A 22,278-nucleotide genomic window follows, 5' to 3' on the forward strand; every position below is an offset into this window, starting at 1 on the left:
CAACTGCGAGGCTTGGGGTGTGGTATAAGGGGAGGTCGGAGCCACGCATAGCCCATAAGGCTAGGGTGCCTGGGAAGCACCCATCATACAGGGAGACCCCGGAGAGTCTGGGGAACCACGGGGATGGAGGTCCCAACTAACCGTGCCCAAGGAGACGTAAGGCAGCTTCCCAACCTTATCTAATATCAAAGACGTGGCGGGCGAGAATCAGAGGGTGCCCTTGGGCCCACTTGGCATGGAGGAAGGGGCCTCAAGGAGATCACGGCCCACTCCCTGTGCCTGTACCCCTGGTGCCTGCCTCCCTCAGCACTTGTCCCCCTGGGAGCATGCCCCCTGTGCCTGTGTTCCCTGGCACCAACCCCCACACCAATTCTGCCCCCTTTTTGTCTGTCCCCTCCTGGTGCTTGGTCCCCATCCTGGCTCCCGATAAGCGGTGGAAGTAGGGTGGGGGAAGAGGTGGGGAGCAGAGGCTGCAGGGTGCAGCTGGGGGAGCTTGGGGTCAGAGTTGGAACCACAGCCACTACACTCTCTCCAACTTGTACTCAAATCTAAGATGAGGGGATTTCCCCCCTCCCTCATGTTGAATAGGGGGGAAAAACCCTTGTCTTGGATTCAAATAAATATAGTACAACTTCTTTGGTTAGTTTTATAAGGTGTAAATCTACCCTGCCTTCTACTTTATTCCAGACTAACACTGATAACTATGTGTCTCCATCTATTTTTAATTGCTCCAGGCATCTTGCTATAGAAATGGTTGCCCAAAAAAGCCTTCCATATCCACAGGACTGCCAAAGAGAAACTAATTCTTATCCCCTGAATGTCTATAGCTTTACATTCCTTTAAAATAAGAGACAATTATTCTAAACAATGGCTTGGCATCTGAACTCCACTGTTGTCAACTGTGCAAGAACAGACATCTGCATTTACAATTGTTGTTAAGTGTTTTCTCTTCACACATTAAACTAAGATGCAGTTGCGGGAACAGGTCAGTTAATCCTCATTGGTAAGGGCTATCAAAAAAGCAAAAAGACTTCAACATACTGTTCTTTCTGCTGATACAGACATAATCACAATATAAATAAAGTACAATTTAAATGTTTACTTATAAGATATGTTTGGGGTCTTAAAACACCTACCTATCGCTTAAACAATGAGTATTAAGCAACAAGGCTGAACTTGCCATGCCTCATGTGTCCAGTAATATCAGTAAGTATAGAAGCAATATGAGCATTTATACATAATGCCTGTCAGACAAGACTCCTTTACAAGGTTCTCAGAAAATAAACAATATGATATTGCTAAATATGTTTGAAGGCATTTTTTCAGTACAGCATCAAAGGTAAAATATATCACCAGTTCTTATTAAGTGATGAACCTATCATTACATGATGATCAACAATTGCTGAATTCCTAGTGTTATCTCCTGTGGAATGAAACAGGACTCTTGTCTAGAAGAGTGCAGGTGAGCCTGTGTTTTTCACAGACTTCACTTCACTCTAATATTTTTATACCAGCTGGCTCATTCTTACTCCAATAATCAAATCTGGAATATAGTGTGTTGATTCAAGACTCATGCTGAGATGATCCACATGGGCTGAGAAAGAACAGGCAGAAGCTGTTCCCTTTGCTACACTTGCCTGTGCTGGGAATGGTTTTGGATGGTAGATCTACATAGTCCACATAAAGTGTACAACCACACTAGTTCTGCAGCTATCCAGGCTTACTATGCCCACAGAAAAGAGAGAACGGATTGTCTTGCACATGAAATACCAAATACTGTTTACAGAAGACATTCAGCCTAGTAAATAGAATGGGGCAGAGAGAGGAGTCTTCAAACTTTTTTTTGTAGTGTGGCCACATCTTAGGAAGAGTTCCACAATACCTGCTGCCCATTTAGAACTGCAGAATAGCAGCTACAAGCACTGTTCAAGTGTAAGATCAGGAAAGCACATATTTGTCTTAAGTGTTTATTGCATTTTTTGGAAAAGAAATGTTTTTTTTCCCTCTTCATTACATCTTCCCTGTTGTCTTTTATGTTTGTCTTGCCAATTCTATTTCCTCACATGAGCTTCCCTATTATCTGATCCTTCTCTATTTCTGCTTTCCTGACACTTGGTTCCCTTCTCCTTAGGTGCGTGGCTCAGCCACACAATCCCCTAATTTCTCCAAGATCTAGCACAGGGGTGTCCAACCTTTTTGAATGTGGGGCCGGATCACGAACTTTTTATCTCGCAGTGGGCCGGCGAGCCATATTCAAAGACCTCACTGGAAGTGGTATCACATCAGGAAGTGATGTCACGTGACCTTTGACAACAATGAAGTTGCAGGAAGTGACAATGAAATGGGTCTGGAAATGTGGTTTAAAATCCAAAATAAAAACAATATAAAAGCAACAATGAAATAATATTAAACACTTGACTAAAATAAACACTTTCGCTTCTACTCACTTCTCAATGAATGAAAGAAGCATAATGCAGGCTTGTCCTGAGACACCTGGGCATACAGCACCAGGTAGAGGAAGCCATGGAGAAGCAGCCAGCTGTTGGCCTCCAGCAGCAGCAGTCAGGAAGAGGAGGAGGAGAAGCAGCGCCTCAGGATGCTGCCCGGCTCCATCAGGGATGAGGAGCCTAGTTTTCACACACGGCCACGTGGACGCAGCCCGCCTCCCTCCTCGCCCCCGGCTCCCATGGAGGAGGAGGAGGAAGATGTGAGTGTGACCTTGTGCTTCCTCCTCATGAGTGTGTGCATGCATGCATGTGGCACCCCTGCGCGGGCTCCTCAGCATCCCGCCCGGGGACACGGCCCCACTGATAGCCGGGCAGCCATGTTTCACGCTTGTGTGCTCATCCCCACCCGGACTGGACCGCGCTGCCCCTTCCCCACCGATGCAGTATGGACCACCCCTGGCACGGGGCTTAAAGGACCCAGCCTGGAGCCAGCAAAAAAAAAAAAAAAAGGGGGCTTCCTCTGCTGAGGAGGGAGGAGGAGGAGGTAGAGGAAGCTGAGGTGGTGCAGCGAGCCCAGGCCGGCGCCATGCGATCATGTGGGGACCTGCGAGCTGGGCACTTGTCAGCGCCCAGGCAGCCCCCGGCTGCAACTTCTTTGCCCACCGCCGGGAAGATGAACCACACAGGTAAGCATGGAGCGGGGCAGGCGCGGGTGCCCCGGGTTGATGCCTCCTTCTCCCCAGCCACAGCCCCAAGGGGCAGAGCCAGGTGCAAGCGGCGATTTAGCATGGGGGAAGTTGACCGGGGAGGGTCTGGCGGGGTTTTGTCCCTGCTCCCCTTGCCCCATGTGTGCCTGGCCGGGCTCCGTTCACCACCTGCGGTGCTGGCCAGTGCAAGCTCTGCCCGGGACCACCCCGTGCCGCACCAATGACCTGTGCTTTCGCTGCCAGCTACTCCTCTTCCCACATGCACTGCGTCTGCAATGTCAAGCCGACACGTGCGTGTGGGAACCTTGTCCCATTAGGAAGCTGCTGAGGGGCTGGGGGAGGGTCAAGGGGTGGGAAGGAAAGTAAACAGTGTTTACTTTCGTTTCCCATCGCAGCACCGCGGGCCACAGAAAATGGCTTGGTAGGCCTCATGGTGGTCCACGGGCCATATGTCGGACAAGCCTGATCTAGCACATGGCTTTCTCCTTTCTTTCCCCTATTGGTGGCTGGTAGTTCCAGTCCATCACACTAATAGCTCTTCCCCAAAAATATTTCTTCATTCCTATCCTCCTTTCACACAGCAAAAACCCTTAGTAAAAATAAAACAAGCCAGACACACTCAATGCTTTTTTTTTTTTTTTTTTTTGCAAAGAGGCTGCACATCTGTAAGAGCAGCTGGAAACCTGAACTCAGTCTGAAGTCAGTGAGAATTGCAGGTGCTCAATGCCTTTGAAACAAAATCAGATCCAATGTGTCTTCAGAACCAGAAGTCACCTTTGAAAATTCTGACCTTCAACCCAGCTGGAAAATGAGTGCAACACTGTCATATCTCTGAGGAATTTTGTGAAGCTTGCTCATTGTAAAGTACTTTGATAGCCTCAGAAAGGAAAGGCAAAGCATTACTATCAAACCCACAAATTAATCTTTTAAACTACAGCTTGGTGGACATTATGGTTTAGTATTTCCCAATAAGGGAAGGGAAAAAAAAAAAACTGTGGTTCCTATCCTTCCCTTCAGCTGCTGCACTAAAAAAAATAATTATGAATTATATAGTTATAAGTAACTATTTATGTAACTGGAACTAACCACCCTCTACTAACATTAGCTACTAGGTTATCTTAGCTAAATTAATGATGTCAGAGATCATGGCACCAAATGTGTTTCTTTCTGTATCTAAAAGGTATGGAGGAGGAGGGCATTCTTCCTTTTTTCTTTTTAATTTAAAATGGCAATTCTGAGCAACCTAACCTTCCTTTGGAGAGACACTATGTGGTTTGTAGTCTTGTGTTTAGAGCACTGCATATCTCAGGAAGGCTGGATTCTATTCTCAGTTCCATCATCATTTGCATAGCACCTTGAAATACATAGCATATAGACTGGTGCCATCAGATCTTTTGAAAAGTGCTGAGAGGCGTTAGGAAAAAAGTAACTAAACTAAACAGATAAATGCAGGCTAAGGCTTGTTCTTTCTGAACCCCCCCCCCCCCCCCCACCCCTTTCCACTGTTAGACCTCTCTGCAAGGAAGCAAGCACTTTAATATATAAATTAGTTTTTGAAACCAAGTGCCACTCAATTCACGAGTTATGGAGGGATGCCTCAAGTCTGATAAGGGGTACCTCAAGAACAAAAAGGTTGAGAACCACTGGTATAGACAAATGTACACTGGTAGCAACTTCAACATGGGAGGAGTGGAGCTGCTGCTGCTCAGAGCTGTCACACAAGTGTAGCAAAACCAATTTACACTCTGCTTCCTCTGAAGTCAAAGGTAGGGTGACTGAGCTCACTTGTATCACAAAGTAGTTGCAATGTAACAGTTGCTGCACACTCCTGAGCAGCAGTTTTCTCTCCCCTTTTGAAGCCACTGCAAAAGTATATGCTTGTCTGTAACAAGAGAATGTTGTGTTAAACAACAAAAACTGTATGTAATAACCATGTTTGTCCTACATTCCTAAAAGGTACTCAACTTCCAGCTGGGGTAAGACTTCTTTAAAAATGAGTATGGTGCCTCTGTTTGCAAATTTCTCCTTCTTTTGGTTTGTTGCTTCTTCAGTATTATAAATCATGCTACAACCTATCCTTCCACACAACCAAGGGGAAAAATATATTAGAACAGATTTTTCCCGTTCTTCTTAAATTGAAAATGATGAGGAAAGTAATATTAGCCTGAATGTATCAAAAGTAATAAATGTGGTGGTTAAACAGGAAATAGCCGTCACCCGTGGCAGAACCATACAAATCAGGAAAGGAACACACTTTACAGAAGAGGACACATGATCTTCCATTGAATAATAAAGTTGTATTTTCCTATATCTTTCGTCCAAACATCTAAAAGCACCTTGGCTATAAACATTATTTAAATCTCACAAAACCACCAGTGAGTGAAGCAGTTAAGGAAAAATATATAAGGACTATTATGAAGTGTATGTAACACCTCGAAAGTACAATGCAATAACAAAAGATATGCAAAACACCTCATTCAATGGAAACTGTGAGAAGTTTGTAGAGGAAGAGTTGGAATTTACCCTAGTCATAAGGATTAAAAGTCATAATCCCGTGTCATAGGAGGTATAATGATTGCAAGCTGTTAGGAAAATGATACTCAGACTGCACCTCCAAAGCCACAAGTGCCTCTTCAAATTATCATCTGCAGCTCTTCACAGATAGCGTTATCAAAGTTACTGCGTGTATTAGGTATTACTTTCCTACAGCCACAAACAACACAACACATGCAACTACATGCCATTGTTTTTCCTTTTGAATTGAAGTGTTTGCTACAATACACCAAGGGACTGTGGCAGCTCTTTGGTTATCTCCGATTGCTCACGTAACTTCATGACCAAGTCAGAACTCAGAGTCCCTATAGTAGGACCTTGTTTTTATACCTTATCCAGAGAACACAAAAAGAGGACTTACAGGACACTGCTTACTAAAAGACAACATTCTAGAGAACTAAGCCTGAAGGTACAGTTTTCTCATCTTCTTTTCAGTAGTCAGCCAACTAACCAAGTACCTGAGATAATAGTTGGCACCACACAACTTTGCTGTAAAGAAATACAGTAATCACAGGCAAACTCATGAAAGAAAGCCATACTGTATTGCAGTGTTACTTAACTCCTTTGGTAACTGATGATATCACTACAATAAGGAAGCTGTTTGAAACTGAATCTGTGTCAGTGGTTCTCAACCTTTTTAGACTTGAGGCAACCTTGGAAAATGCCAGCTCTTATTTTTCGCCCATTCCTGACTATGGAAAAACAAGAGCAGTTTTTCTGTTGCAAAGAAATCAGAAAGACTGCAACAGGTCAGAATATTTTTAACACTACAGGTTCCTATTTGAAATCTTTGGGTTTATTGTGTCAATCATGTTTGCACACCTAACAGTACTAACATTGTGTGGCACACAGATGCACCCTTTAAGGAATCTTGAGGCATCCCAGGGTGCCCCTCTATGTTCTCAGTGGTCAACTACTGATCTAAAACCTGGAATTAAATACATCTCATTAAAAAATGTTAAGCATCTGACAAATGCACAAAAAGCAAAGCAATAATATATTTCTCCCACATCCCTCCTATAAATTACATATGTACCTTATTAATCCTAGAACCATCATGGTAAAGAGAATCACTTACTGTTCCAAATCTCTCAGAGCACCAATTATCTTTAAACCCTTCCAATTGAATCTGATGTTGTTCCATTAAAAGACAGACATGCCGTTAGAACAATGTGGTTTAGAATAACATAAAAGGTACACAGGGCAGTATACAACATCTATTTACATCTAGTATCAGGGATGTTCAGCTATTACACAATGACAGTTTAGAGCATTTTAAGTTGTTCTTCAATTCTAATATTTTCTTAATAGAAGAAACAGTATTTTGTTGCCCCAGCCAATGTTGAAATTTCCATATGGCAAACTTTGTTCATTGCATATCCTGTCTGGAGTGAAGTTGATATGGTTTTATTTATCAATGCCTTGTACTAAAAATATGTTGGTCAGAAAGCCAACCACATTGACAACAATCAAAGAACCATTGTTTTTAGTGTATTGTTATAAAGATAAGAGATTGAAAAGAAGTCATTGTGCATGGTGCCACAAAATTGAATCACTAGAAGATATCAGTTTAGAGAAAAAACAAATAATAACATGTATTTACCAGTGAAACATTTATCATCTAATGAGAATCTTTAAAGTACAAGCAAAGTTCACTTAACACCCAGATTTTTAGGGAAATGAGCAGAGGGCAGAAGCCATTGTTCAGTGCCTCTACATTTCTTCAGCTACCAAAATAAAAATGCCCCCAACATCCTCCTCCTTCCCCACCCGACTATGCCAAGCAGAAACTAGCACTGTGGAGAATGTGACTCATTGTCTTTGTACTTTCCAAGCCTTTAACTTCAACACTGGCTCCAAGAATAAAACTGAGTACTGTGAACATTGCTGCTAGTATTACAGGAACTATATTGCCCTCCACTATAGAAAAGATGTGGATAAGTTGGAGAGAGTCCAGCAGAGGGCAACAAAAATGGTTTGGGGGCTGGGGCACATGACTTACGAGAGTCTGAGGGAGCTGGGTTTCCTTAGTTTAGAGAAGAGAAGACTGGAGAGGGGATCTGATAGCAGCTTTCAACTACCTGAAGGGTTGTTCCAAAGAAAATGGAGCTAGACTCAGTGATGACCAGGGATCCAGGTTTTCTGTTTCCCATGGAAAAATGGAGACAACCACAGATTCCCTGTTTTTATTGGAGAAAACACAGATTTCCCTTTTTTAGCAGAGAAATCCTCAGATTCTCTGCTTTTGCAAAGAGCTCTTGCAGGCTGGCACAGCTCCAGCCTGCAAGAGCAGATTGCAGAAAGGGCGGGAAACACCCAGCCCTGGCCAGAGTGGGAGAGAGAGGGGGAAGGGTGGGGCCTGAGCCTCTAGAACGCCAAGGCCGGGCTCAGGCTCACACTAGCCTTTCACCCATGGAGCATGGAGGTAAGTGGGGCTGTGGGGCAGGGCTGGGGAAGATGGTTGGGGGCTGAGGGAGCAGGAGGTGCTGCCAGCCCCAGGCGGCACACAGCAGCTGGAAGAAGGACCAGGGGGTGAGAGCAGGGGTGCCCCTCTCCAGGGGGCTTTGCGGGCAAGTGATGCAGGGTGCAGTGTGTTGGTGCCCGCCATGTGCAGGCTGCACACATGCTGCCTGGCCGCCTGCCCAGAAGGAGGGGGAGAGGGAGGCTGGCATGCAGCCGGAGCACAACTCTGTGGCCAGCTCTGCAGCCATGGTGAGGGATGGGGACACAGGCTTTCACACAGTGGCTGCTGTCGCTTACCTGGAGGGCCATGACAGTGGTGACGGCCGCTGCCTACAAACCCTCCCGCTGCCACTGCAGAGCTGTGCGGCCAGCAGCGCGGGACAATGGTGGGGATGGGAATGGCTGCGTGCCGCCCGGCCACCACCACCCTGCACCATGCCACTGACTCTGGCTGCATGGCTCTGGGCATGGCTCCACAGCAGCAGCGGGAGGTTTTGTAGGCAGCGGCAGTCAACGCAGACACAGGCGGCCCACAGGTAAGCAGCAGTGGCTGGTGACTGCCACTGAGTACAAAACCTCCTGCTACCACCATGGAGCTGTGCAGCCAGCGGCAGTGGTGCAGTGCAGCGCAGGGTGGTGGTGGGGATGACTGCCTGCCACTTGGCCACCACAATGTCACTGCTGCCCAGCGGCTGGCTGCACAGCTCCAGGCATGGCTCCGCAGCGGCAGAGGGAAGTTTTGTAGGCAGTGGCCGTCACTGCCATCACAGCCCTCCAGGTAAGTGAAGGCGGCCGCCATGTGCGAGCCCCTGCCCCTGCGCCCCCATCCCTCGTTGCACCTGCAGAGTCGGCCACAGAGCTGTGCTCCAGCCGGATGCAAGCCTCCCTCTCCCCCTCCCCTGGGCAGGAGGCCAGGCGGCATGTGTGCAGCCCGCACAAGGCGGGCACCACCACACTGCACCCCGCATCACTTGTCCACAAAGCCCCCCCCGCAGAGAGGCACCCTTGCCCTCACCCCCTGGCCCTGCTCCCAGCTGTGGTGTGCTGCCTGGGGCCGGCAGCACCCTCACTCCCTCAGACCCCAACCATTTTCCCCAACCCTGCCCCACAGCCCCCAAGCCCCACTTACCTCTAGGATCCAGGGGCAAAGGGCATGGCTCCGTGGTGGCAGCACTTGCCTGCAAAGCCCCCCCCAGCCTGCATGCAGCCGCCGCCACCCCACACCACCGCAGAGCCGTGCAGCCGGTTGTGGGGCATGTCGCTGCATGTAAGCCCCCTATTCCACCCCCCAGCCAGGTGGCACATATGTAGCCCGCACATGGTGGTTGCCACCGCACTACCGCTGCCGCACCCTGTGCCACTTGCCCACAAAGCCGTGCAGGTGGCTGTGGGACGGTAGCACAGAGTGCAGTGGCAGAGTTGCAGTGGCGGCCTCCGTGTGCGAACCTCCTGTCAGGCCAGCCAGCAAATGTGTGTCCCACAGAGTGGCACCCCCGCCCTCACCTCCTGGCCCTGCTCCTGGGAGTGGGCACAGGGGCACACTCCCCCACTTCTTGATCTACCCCCCAGCACCTTCCCTTTCCCCCCACACACACTTACCTGCTGGGGTGGGTGTCAGCGTCTATGTGTCTGTGCCTGCATGTCTGTGGGGCTATTGCAAGAGCATCAGGAGGGCTGTTGAGACTGGGGGGGGAAGGAGTGCAGGGCACTAGCAGGGCTGAGGGGAGGCTCTGGGGGACCTTTAATTTTTATCACGGATTCTGGGTTTTTAAATCAGAGAATTTGCAATTTTTAATCAGAGAAAACCAGGATCCCTGGTGATGACAGAACAAGGAGCAATGGTCTCAAGCTGCAGCAAGGGAGGTTTAGGTTGGATATTAGGAAAATTCTTCTCACTAGGAGGGTAGTAAAGCACTGGAACAGGTTACCCAGAGAGGTGTTGGCATCTCCATCCTTGGTGGTTTTTAAGGCCTAGCTTGATAAAGCCCTGGCTGGAATGATTTAATCAGGAATGGTCCTATTTTAAGCAGGGGTTTGGACTAGATGACCTCCTGAGGACCCATCCAACCCTAATTTTCTATGATTCTAATGTCATGCTTATTCAGCTTTCAGTGGCACCTGTGCAAGTTTACCATAGGCAATGGAATTGCATAAATGTAATGATTAGGATTTAATAAACCATTGTGTTGATGCTTGACAAAATGGATTTATCTGACTTATCTGAGGAGCAAAGAGCAGTAAATTCTTTTCTTGGTCACTTTTACCAACGGATATAACTGAATGCACATAGGGAGATTCCTGAAGCAAGTAGGGCCTGTTTTTTTCTTTACGTATTTATTTTATATTTTGCCAGTACACTTAAGAATTGTTGGCTTACTGAATAAAGAAAGTGTATCTTATTACATTTTTGCCACGATATCTTTATTACCTCCTTATTTAACCATGCAAATCTTGAAATAGCAGACTAGAAGGAGTACTAGTCAGTAATAAAAGTTTTCCAATTCTTTAATTTAAAATGAAAGCTATTCAAAATTGCAGGGGAAGGTGTGTTTTGAAGTCCAATGCTGCCATTTAAAAATGTCATTATTTCTCTGCTTATCATTAGTGTAGAAACATCTACTTACTTTGATTCTGTGGACTAAGTCTGAGAATGTGCTTAGAATATCATCATTCCCTTCCCCCTGTATCTCAGCCCAAATTATTTTTCATTTTTAAGTGGGATCCTCATGGTTCCATCTAAGATGATCAATTTCAATGCTCATCACAAAGCTGACAGACAATCAAAGTACTGTCTATCAATTACTACAAAGAGCAATAGAGCACTTATATTTTAAATGAAGGACAGTGACAAAAGCATAAGTGGAATACAGTATTGAAGCATAATAAACAGAATATGAAAATCAAAGTGCAGAAATCTTCCCCACTCTTACATCCCCCCACTTCTCACCAGGCACAAAAATAAAAGACCGAACAGGACTTGCCAGTGAGCACACAAACACAAAGAGCCGAAAGAACATTACTCACCACTTCCTGAGATGCATATTTAGGATCTTCGGGATCAACTGACCAATAACAGTAATCAAAACTAAATGCCACAATCTTCTCCCTTGAATCCCATGGGCCATCAAGCCTATTGTCCACCTGAAGGGAGCAAGGGAAGGACATAAAACACACTTTTTAAGATTTATGAAAGAGCAATAATTTAAAAAATAAACTAAATTTGTCCAGGATATGTTCTTCCCCTCTCCCAAAACAAGAATTCATGGCTTCAAGTTCATCCTGTTTGTTTATTTTTCTGCACAAGAGTCAAAAAGAAAAATTATGGATGGATCAATCACAAAGCTGCTGGGACCAAACTTTCACAAAACCATTCTTGTTCCAACTCATGAAATTAAAAAAAGTGCAGTTAAGAGTTTTCTATGCAAACTTTTCAAGCCCTTTACAGACATTACTGAATTATTTTTCACAGCATCTATGCCAAGTGTGAAAGCCTTATCCTTTTTTTAGATGGAAAAAGTGACAGACAGAGATGTTAAATAACTTGCTCAAAGTCACAACAAACATATGGTCGAGCCAGGACTACAATCCCCACCTTCACACTCCAACCTTTAAATACAAGTCTGTCCTCTCCACTTTCTCTTCAACTGTATTAACAGTTTGCTGTTTACTTCCTTTAATGGGATACAAAGTAAAAAAATGGCAAGGGCAAATGCTGCATTTTGATTAGTCATTAATCACAACCTAATCCTCCTGATATAATGTTTTATGTTGAAGTTACTAATCCTTACTACTACCTGCTTTACAAATGCCATATCTTCTTTACAATGTTAATCTGAATGATCAGTACCTGTGTCTGAGAATTCAGGTAAGACAATCCTGCATGTGAGCCACTGTGTGGCAAAGCTAGATGCAGCCACTGAGCCATTCTGGGGTTTTTTTCCCCCAAGGGAATTATGGGAGAACGTGTCTGTTCTTCTGGGTACAGATGGGGAATTTTGGGAAGGTACTGGAGGACTATCAGCATTCAATTGCTTTAGCCTGCATCCTCATTGCAAAGTGGGCAGGTTACCAGCCCAAATGGATCTGTACAGCTCTAGTGAAAATAGGCATCAAGTTTCCCAGGGTCACTTTATACATTTATACAATCTATAAAAATAAAAATGTGCATGTATGTTTTTAGGATATGAATGGTTTTAGTTTTAATTATTAATTCCAATAATTAGTGGCATATATTATTTATTTCTACCTAAGGAATGGTGTAATCCATTTTTTAATTTTTAATCTACTTTTAACATACTTTTTTCTTCCTAGAGCTGAAGCAGTCAATCTACTGAAGTTAGGAGCAGCTGTTTAAAACATTTAGCAATTTTTGACGTGAGACCAGGGATCATGCTCCTTAAATACGGACGGCAGGACCATGATCAATATTCATAATCTTAAACTCTTTAAGGAAAGTCCTTAACTTTTCAATGACTCTGTGAAGTGACATGTTTGCTTGTATTTCTGTCCATATATTAATATTCATTATCAGAAAGGGAGAATCAAGTAGTTAAGGAAATCATACACATCCTGCTACAGAAATAACTCCTTGATTCCTTGGAGAATGCTAAATGTGTTTACATGAGACTCACAGGCAAAGTATTTCCCCAAGGAACTGCTCCTTCCTATTCCTTTGATCAAGGAAGGGAACTCTGAGTCATGAGTGTAGACAGAAATAGCAGAGTACCTATGTAACACAAATATTAACGATAACATGGTTAACCTCGACATCTTAAGTAACTTCAGAAAAGGAAAAAAGTTAAATTCACTGTTAATTAGCACATTAACAAGCCACTGGTTTTTCTACAGTTTTCAGGAATTGTGGTTAATAGTTACCTACCTTAAATTTTCTTGATGAAATGTAATACAAGTGCTATGTATTATAATAAATTGTGAAGACTACTACAGAAACAGTTTACAGAAGCCCATCTAAGGAGGCTGTTTGCTAACAGTAGTCTCACTACTGTGAAAGTATTAATGTAAATTTATCCTTAAAAGTAAAAAGTACTTTGTGTGTGGAGAAGCCCATATGATTCCAAATTAGTCATGCTGAATTTAGTGACAACCGATGCTTCCTTTGGCTAGCATTAAAATTTTAAGTAGCCTATTATTAGATAATCCCAAAGGATTATCTCCAATAACAAGGTTTGTACTATGCTATCATTTAGAGCCATTTTTATGCTGTAACCAAGAGAGGCTCTTTCCACTGCACTCTCTAGCAGGGGCAAACGAGGTAACTGAGAGCCTTCACCAACCACCAAAGCAAGACAACATAATTCTCCCCATCAGCAAATGCAGTCCTTGTAGGAACTCTTATGTCTCCAAATAGACCTATCTGATCTTTCATCTAGCAGAACCATCCACTGCTTTGTTTCTACAGACCATGAAATAAGACTGTGAACTTTTAAAAAGGAACTGTGTTTAACTAGATTTAGCTGCACCCAATTACTTCAGCCACATATCTGAAGCCTAAAGATGGAAGAAGGGATTCTCAGGTCAGTCTGATCGCACAGACTAAAATAACTGCTGAGATTTAAGCCTCAAGTCCCTCCAACATTACCCTGGTGGCCAGTGCTTTCTCTAAGCAGACAACAGGGATAGAGGATATTACAGCTGGAGGGCAAGAAGATAGCCAACAGCCCATCACATTCCTGAGAAGTGTAGGAAGGAAGCTCTCATTTTTCGCAAACAGTTCAGAACATGTTGAATACCAGATTCAGAAAAAAGTCTTTTTAGGTTCTTTCCATTTGGGCACTCAATAATCTATACTGGTCACTTGGAAATTTTAGTTTAGTGGCTTATCTGAACTATTGAAATATTTAGCTTGCATGCCAAATACTTTCTAGTCCATAGCCAGTTTTCTAAAATATTTGATTTTTTTTTTTCATATCATCACATATTCTATGCCAGGGATTATTTACTTGGACCACTATGAGTGTATGCTCTGAGCTTTATGGCCTTTTCCACTTTTTTTCCTAACAAAAACAGGTTAGTATACTTCTCTAAAACATCCTAAGAGTAAAGTATGGGCTGTTAACTGCTACAGCCTATTAGAGCATTTGCAGATGCAAAATGTTTACCTACGCTCTAGTTTATTCCAGAGGGACCTCTTTGTTAAAGGTCTACACCTGCATTACACCCTTCAGATCTGTTTTGAAGATGGGATTATAACAAAATATTTTAATATCTCTGAAGCATTTAAATATCAGGAAAATCTCAGTAAAATGCAAAAAGTTTTGCCCAACTCAAAAACAATAGTCTGTGCAAAATAATTGTTTTTGTAACCTTACTGAAACTTCACAATTACTTCAGTCTGTTCATGTACTTCACTTGCTTTACACAAAAACAAGTACATATACTCTATTAAAAAGTACATCTCTTCATATGGGCATGACCCATGGAACAAGAAGTTCATAAAGATACCATAGCTCTATTGCTGGAGTAAACTGTAGACTACTCCCAGTAGCTCAATGTACCCAAGTCCTAAGCCTCTGTGTCTTAGTTTTAGTAGGCCAGGAAATTCTAACCTGAATGTTTTATAAGGGAGATGAGAAACTGGTATAACAACTACTGCTGGATTTGCAGCAGGACTCAGGATCCCTGCAAAGGCAGAGTGGGAGTTTGCAGAACTTGCAGGAAGTTGTTGTTTGCAAGAGCATATGCATGTTTGTGATTGGCTCCTGAGGCAGGAGAGGGGAGGGAACTCAGCCAGGCTCAGAGAAGAGAAGGAGCCCGGGGACCACAGAGTTTGAGGAGGGACCACCCTGCAGCCTGCTCGTGAAGTGAACCTGCCCTTAGTGATGGGGAGAAGATAACCCAATATCCTTTTTCCCTCTGAGGCAGAGGGACCTGTCTGTGGTAAGATACCACAGAAAGCTGGAGCAGAGGAGAGCTTTTCTTTTCCCCACACAGGCTCTAGCAGAGAGCAGGACTTTCTGAAGCAGCAGCACCAGCCATGGTTATTATGTTGCAGGTGTGAAGGAGAACTGATGTTTGTGTGCTTCTGCTGAAATTCACTGGAGTCTCAAGGTTTAAGCTGGGGAGTTGTACTGGGGTGTCTTTGATTAAATTTGTATGGAGTGTTTTAGTTCATTAATACCTGCCTTTGACAATTATATTGATATCCTGTTCTATTAACCTCATTCCTATGTTGACTGTTTTGTAAATAATAAACTGTGTAAATAGTTAGCCTGTATGTACTCCAGTGTGTGAGGAAACCACAAGAAAGCACTCCGTGGAGAGGTGGCCTCAGCCTTAGGGGCTGGGAGGTTGACTGAGACTGTTTGACACCCGAGGAACCTGAATCCAGACGTGGCCCTGGGGAGCACTGTGGCTAAGTGGTTATTGTAACATTTATAACTTTTATAACTTGTCTATCTTTTGCTAATTTGAATTTTAGAGACAAAGTTCTGAACGTCTGAAAAAGTAAAAGCAGCAGACCCAAACTTGCAAACTGGAAACAGATAGGAGGGATAAAGTTGACCTCCTAAATAAGTTCTTTGCATCTGTATTTCTGAGCATGGATAAAGTCATATCTCCCAAAGGGACCAAAGACAGGCACAAGAGGGACTCCAGTCCATCAACAGTTAGCACTGACCTAGTGAAGGAGCATTTGGAGAGGCTGGACGTGTTTAAGTCAGCAGGCCCAGATGATCTTCATCCAAGGGTGTTGAAGGAATTGACCAGTGTCATAGCAGAACCACTGGTTCAGTTGTTTGAGCGCTCATGGCACTCAGGATGGGTCCCAGAGGACTAGAAAAGGGCCAGTGTGGTCCCTATTTTCATGAAGGGGAGAAAGGATGATCCCGGTAACTATAGGCTGGTTAGCCTCACCTCTATCCTTGGGCAAACCTTTGAAAAAATTATTAAGGATCACATCTGTGGGAGTCCAGTAGAAAAATAATGCTGAAAGGCAACCAGCATGGCTTCATAGCAGGTAGATCCTACCTGCCTAACCTTGTTTCTTTTTACGACCAGGTCACAAATTGCTTAGATACAGGAGTTGAGGTACATGTCATCTACTTGGATTTTAAAAAGGCCTATTATACAGTGTAGCATCCCATTCTTACAAATAAATTAAGCAGTTGCTACGTAGATGATTACATGGTTAGGTGGGTGGAGAATTGGTTTATGGGATGCACCCAGAGGGTGGTGGTGGATGAGTCGTTTTCAACTTGGAAAAATGTGGGCAGTGGAGCTCCCCAAGGTTTGGTCCTTGGACCAGTGCTGTTCAATATCTTCATCAGTGACTTGGATGAGGGCATGGAAAGCACTCTGTCCAAATTCACAGATGACACCAAATTATGGGGCAAAGTAAACACAATGGAGGGCAGGAGCGGATTTAGGCGGATTTGGATGTAAAGGCAGTCCTCAACTTACAACGTTTCGAGTTACAACATTTTGCGCTTACAAAATTTATAAATTGATGCCCTGTTTCAATTTTATGATGTCAGTTTCGACTTTACAACGCTTGATCTGATGCAGCACCACGGCAGCGAACAAGTTCACTGCGTTGCCCATCTCCCTGGAGAACATCTGTCCAAACTTCCTTGGACGTTTTCTTTAAGAAAGCAGACAAGACTCCAGAAAAACCTGCAGCCAAGACTCATGAGAAGACTCCAGCCAAGAACCCTTCAGAAAGTCCAACCAAGAGCCCTTCAAAAAGTCCAGCAAAATCACCTCTAAAAAGTCCTTCCAAATCAACATGACTGTTGTTTATAATATAAAAACATTAATGTAGCTATATTACTCATCTATAATTGATCGAGTACAAAATTCTGGGGTATTTTTGGTGAAAATAGGGTATCGAGCCTTTGTTCAGGAACCAATCCCCCATTTATAACATTGTTTCTTATGAGAAAACTGGTTCTGAGTTACAACGTTTTGACTTACAACGGCAGTTTTCAGGAACCAATTGTGTTGCAAGTCCAAGGACTGCCTGTTTTGGGAAAGTGTGCAGATCAGTTTAACAAAGGTAAGTGCAAAGTGCTCCATCTAGGGAGAAAGAACCACCAATACACCTACAGACTGAGAGGTGACTTCCTAAGCAGCACAGCAGCAGAGAGGGATCTCAGAGTCATAGTTGGCTCCAAAATGAACATGAGTCATCGATGTGACAAAGTGGTAAGTAAAGCCAAAGGCACTCTTTCATGCATTAGAAGGTACATCATGAACAGGTCTAAGGAGGTTATACTTCCCCCTCTATGTGGCATTGGTAAGACTGCAGCTGGAATACTGCGTCCAGTTCTGGGCACCACATTTCAAGAGGGATACGGATAACCTTGAGAAGGTCCATTGGAGGGCTACTCGTATGGTTAAAGGCCTGCAGGTAAGATCCTATGAGGAGAGATTGAGGGTGAAATCTCATTTCATCTATGAAATCTATGAAGGTGGCCTGCCTGGAGAGATACTTACACCAGGCCACATGCCAACAAATATTAGTGGGGCTCAGAGAAGGTTAAGGGTCTGCACCCAGGTAAACAACTTGAATAACTGTGACCCTAATACTGTACATGATGGAGAATGCAATTTTACACTATATAAGCAGCACCTTTCCCTTTCACACATGCAGGAGAGAGAGACTGATCTCCTGTATACCATCAACTGCCCAGACCTAAAAGCCAACACAAAGAAAGAGCATAACGAAAAGAGGATAAAACAAAGAGAAAAAGTCTGCTTATTCGGTTCTTGCCAAGCTTCCTCCTAGGAAATTTAAAATATTACAGCAGTTTTCCTGAAGAAGCCATCTAAAATAATTGGGTTGACAGACAAAAATAAGCAAAAAAGAAAACAAAATAAATCAAGTATCAGTCCTTTAGAATTCCCACAGTAATCTTTGTAATTCTACAGTTTACTTATCTCCAGGGAACTGGGTTTTCTGTTTCCCATGGAAAAACAGAAAAAACATGGATTTTCCCCGTTTAACCAAGAAAAATGCAGATTTTTCATTTGAACAGAGAAACACACAGATTTTCTACTTTTGCAAAGAGCTCTCTGCAGGTTGGCAGAGTTCCAGTCTGCAAGGGCCTGGGGGGAATGGAAGAGGGGTAGGCAGGCAGGGGATGCCATAACTATGTGTGTGCTCACATGGCCACCAGGCAGCCTGGAGAGCAGCTCCTGCTGGTAAGTCTGGCGGGGGAGAGAAGGGATTGAGAACCTACCCCATAGGGAGGAAGGAAGGGATGCAGAGAGTTGGGCAGGGCTGGAGATGCTGCCCAGCTGGGGCAGTTGTGATACCCAGAACCAAAAGGGTTAATAAGCAGTTATAACAAAAGAAAATGCTTTTTGAAGATATCTGAAATAAAACTTATGAAACTGTTTTTTGTCTGTCTGGAGTATAACCTACACAAATTATATATAACTTTTATATTAATCTTGACACAGAATGACTTTTAAAAAGCAGAACTAAAGGATATAACCGCAGACTTAGATAATTTTATAATTTTTTTCTGCTTAGAGACAGTAAAATAAACTTGGGTGGGGACATGTTAAATCTCAGACCCCAAAGTGATGTGGTGTGATTTGCTTACTGGGCAGTAACTTATTGTAATGATTTCTAACACCTTTTAACCCCATAGGATAACAGCTATAGAATAACATTATGAATGGCTATATAACTAAAAAATAGGCATAAACAGGATATAAAAGAACACGCACACTAAGTAACCCTCAGGAAGGACGGAACAGAAGGGGCATTGCTGTTCCATTCCCCTGGATCTCTCTTATTCCCTGTGTGAACGAAGACCAGATCCTGACTGAGAGTCCTCCTCCGGTTCTCCTTCTGACTGCATAAATCGGAAACGCCTGACTTTGCTGAATCAACTTGATGTGTTTCTGACTGAAGGACGATCAATATACTAACCAAGTGGGAACTCTTGGTTGATTTCTATCTGTTTTTATTATCACTGTCAATTTTAACTTGTATTGTTATGTTGTCTGTTTATTAGCTTAACCTTTTTACTAACTGTTATATGTGCAAACTATATCTTTTGTTGTTATAAGTAAAATTCATTCTTTTTTAAGTGAAACTTGTCGTTGCTTTCCTTCCCAACATATCCTCCTCAATCCCGAACCAAAAAGCACAGTGGCTAATAAAGTTGCAGTGCTCGGTCAGTCTGCAACTAAACTGATATACTCACAGTCCCCAGCTGGCCTGTGACAGGCAGTACATGGGGCTTGGGGCCCAAGACTGGAATACACACCCACCAGGCCCTGGCGGGGTGTGGGACAGAGCCGTGCATGGCTTGTGCAGGAGGTGAAGGGGGGTGGGGCTGGCTCCCCACCACTGCGCGCACTCCCAGGAGAGGCATGGGGGGCACATGCCCCCCAGATGTGTGCAGGGCGGGGCTGGCTGTGGGTTGCCCGTTGTGGGATCAGCTTCTCTGCCCTCCTGCCCTCTCTCTGTGGTGTCTACAGCTCAACAGGCGGGACCTGGCGCAGCAGGGCAGAGCGGGGCTGGGTGGGGAAGCTCCTTGCTGCTACAAACCCCATGCTGCCCTGGCAAAGCTCCCCCCTGCCCACCCAAAAGCAGGGATGGTGGCACAGATTTGCATACCTCACTGCTGCTGGCTAGGCAGGGGGCACCTTACCAGGGTGGCGCAGAGTTCCTAACAGCAGCAATGAGCTTCCCTGTCCTGCTCTGGCCTTCCCTGCCAGGTCCCACCCACTGGGCCATGGAGGCCCCGGGTAAAGAGCAGCAGGGCTGGGAGCTCTGAGCCCGCAGCGGGCAGCCCGCATCCATTCCCCCACCCACAGGGCTCCACTCCGGCCAATGCACTCCACTCTGCTGCAGCAGCTGTTGCCTTCTACGGGCGGCAGCCAGGGCTTTGGCACTGCTGGGGGGCGCGGTGTGCAGGGGGCTGCAGACTTGGATTCCTGGCCCCATAACCCTGGAAGCTGGGTGCCCCCTCCGGCAGGGCTGGTAGGGGACAGTGGGCTGCAGGTGGGGAGTAAGGGGCATTGGCAGGGCTATGGGGCTGTGGCTTGGGAGTGAGGGACCTAGACCTGCATCCTGGTGAGCGAAGGGGGCAGGGGGAGCTCTGATTTTCTGTGATAAAAACCCAAAATCAAATGCCAAAATATACAGGTATTTAGAATGTATTTAATTATAGTGACTGAGGCACTGGTAGGCTTCCAACTGCTTTAAAATTGTAAATATATCAATAAAACATTGCATTCAATTGGTACCTATACGTAGAGCGGTGTTTCATTTTAACTGTTGATTTGAGGTTTTTTAATCAGAGAATCTGCAATTTTTATCAGAGAATTTGCGATTTTTAAACAGAGAAAGCCAGGATCCCTGTTTATCTCCCTTTCAAGCATCACAACACAAATTAATTCTGGTTGCATTTTACTACTTTAATGAGGAAGCATGGAACCATTAAGAAATGTCTAGAACACAGCTGATTCCCAGGTTCTATTCAAGTAGATTCCAATAATTTCAGAGGGAAAGGAAGAAGGTCACAGTAAGTCAAATTTAAGTGTTCCCATTCATTCACTAGTGCCTTAACTGTGGCTGAAAATATTCTGTGCAGCTGCATACAAATTAGTTGCAATCACTAACTGCAAATGATGGGACAGAGAAAGAGAAAAAGAAAGAGAAATAGAAAGCTACCCAGATGTTTAGAATTCTGTGCTGATCTTGCTGTTACTGAGAGCCTTGAACAAATACTTGCAGCCAATACATAAGTTTTTAAAAGATACAGAATACAGAAAGCAAGGGCAGTACAACTAGAGGTTAAGCTCCTTGTTTATCTTTTTAAAAAAAGATGTTCACTGCAATTCTAAAACATCTCCATTGCTTTGCCAATTTATAACTTTTCTTTACTATTTCCTTCCTGTCTTATTAAGTTTGGTTTTGGGGTGATCCTGTTGCCAATTAACTATACAGAACATCTGTATACAAAAAGCAAACACCCCCCCTCAAAAACATACCTTTATGTTTCTGACTTTTGCCATTTTGTTATCAACTTCTACAATTATTCTTCCCTCTTCTGCATTCTCTCTAAAAAGAAAAAATGCAAAGGAAAAAAAGTTTATACATGAAAACACTCAGAAAGTACATTTTTTTAAAATGAAGACTAGAGATTTCTGTTAATTATTAGGTTTGGAGTTATATTGTCTACTACAATAAACTGCAACTTATATGAATAAGTCTAATACAGACAAATAATCCTCTGTAAAAAGAACACTCCAAGGCAACAAGAAATATTTGAAAACTTATGGTCAAGCACCTCAGCAGAAACTGGAACATAGAGCACCAGACTCAATCACCAAGCTAATGCAAGAGTTTCACACATTGATCTTAAAAGCCGTGTTTTTAAATGTATTTAATTTCTGATCTGAAAGAAAATAATCAAAAAAAAAAAATCAGGCTTACAAAAATGGATGGCACCAAAAAGGGTAGTAAAGTATTAATACATTGATAAGGCTTATGGTTCGGCTTTCCATATATCAGACAGTCTTATAATTAGGGACCTATCAAAATCAAAAATCAAAAATGATCAAAATGAGAACTGCATTAGAGAGACCAACTGGTGGCTTGAGAACTGCATTAGAGAGACCAACTGGCGGCTTCGGCAATGGTGTCTCGAGGCAGGCTTTGGCTTCCTTGACAATGACCCGCACATCACAATGAGGGACATGCTCAGTTGGGATGGGCTTCACCTGTCCCCCAAAGGTAAGCGTGTGTTCTCTTCTAGGTTGGCGGATCTCCTTCGGCGGGCTTTAAACTAGGCTCGTCGGGGGGAGGGGAAGATGAGGGTGGGAGAAGCCGTGGACCACCAAACCATGTGGCACTTCCAAGGACAGCCCAGCCTGAAGAAGGAGAACATCGGGAACCTGCAATCCATGGGGCGGCCAGCAGTACAGCACAGGTAAGCAATAAGGGGCCCTTTGGGAATCAGAGCTGGGGGGCAGCAAAGGTGCCAGTCACAGGGCTCAAGTGCCTATATACTAATGCTAGGAGCATGGGGAGCAAGTAGGATGAACTAGCACTCCTGCTTGCAGAAAAAACCTATGACTTAGTAGGGCTAACAGAAACCTGGTGGGATTCTTCCCACGACTGGGTG

The 22,278-nt window shown here is 44.2% G+C and overlaps 1 protein-coding gene across 1 annotated transcript in view; it reads right to left on the reverse strand.

The window, feature by feature from the left end:
• STARD9 (StAR related lipid transfer domain containing 9) overlaps nt 1–22,278 on the reverse strand; it is a 238,447-nt gene that overhangs the window by 196,190 nt on the left and 19,979 nt on the right. The window contains exons 2-3 of the mRNA XM_019496557.2: nt 21,143–21,212; nt 11,195–11,311 (exon numbers count right to left, since the gene is read on the reverse strand). Coding sequence (XP_019352102.2) covers nt 11,195–11,311; nt 21,143–21,212 — 187 coding nt within the window. The remainder of the gene's footprint in view (nt 1–11,194; nt 11,312–21,142; nt 21,213–22,278) is intronic.

Source organism: Alligator mississippiensis, chromosome 2 (assembly GCF_030867095.1).
Source record: "Alligator mississippiensis isolate rAllMis1 chromosome 2, rAllMis1, whole genome shotgun sequence".
Classification (NCBI taxonomy): Eukaryota; Metazoa; Chordata; order Crocodylia; family Alligatoridae; genus Alligator; species Alligator mississippiensis.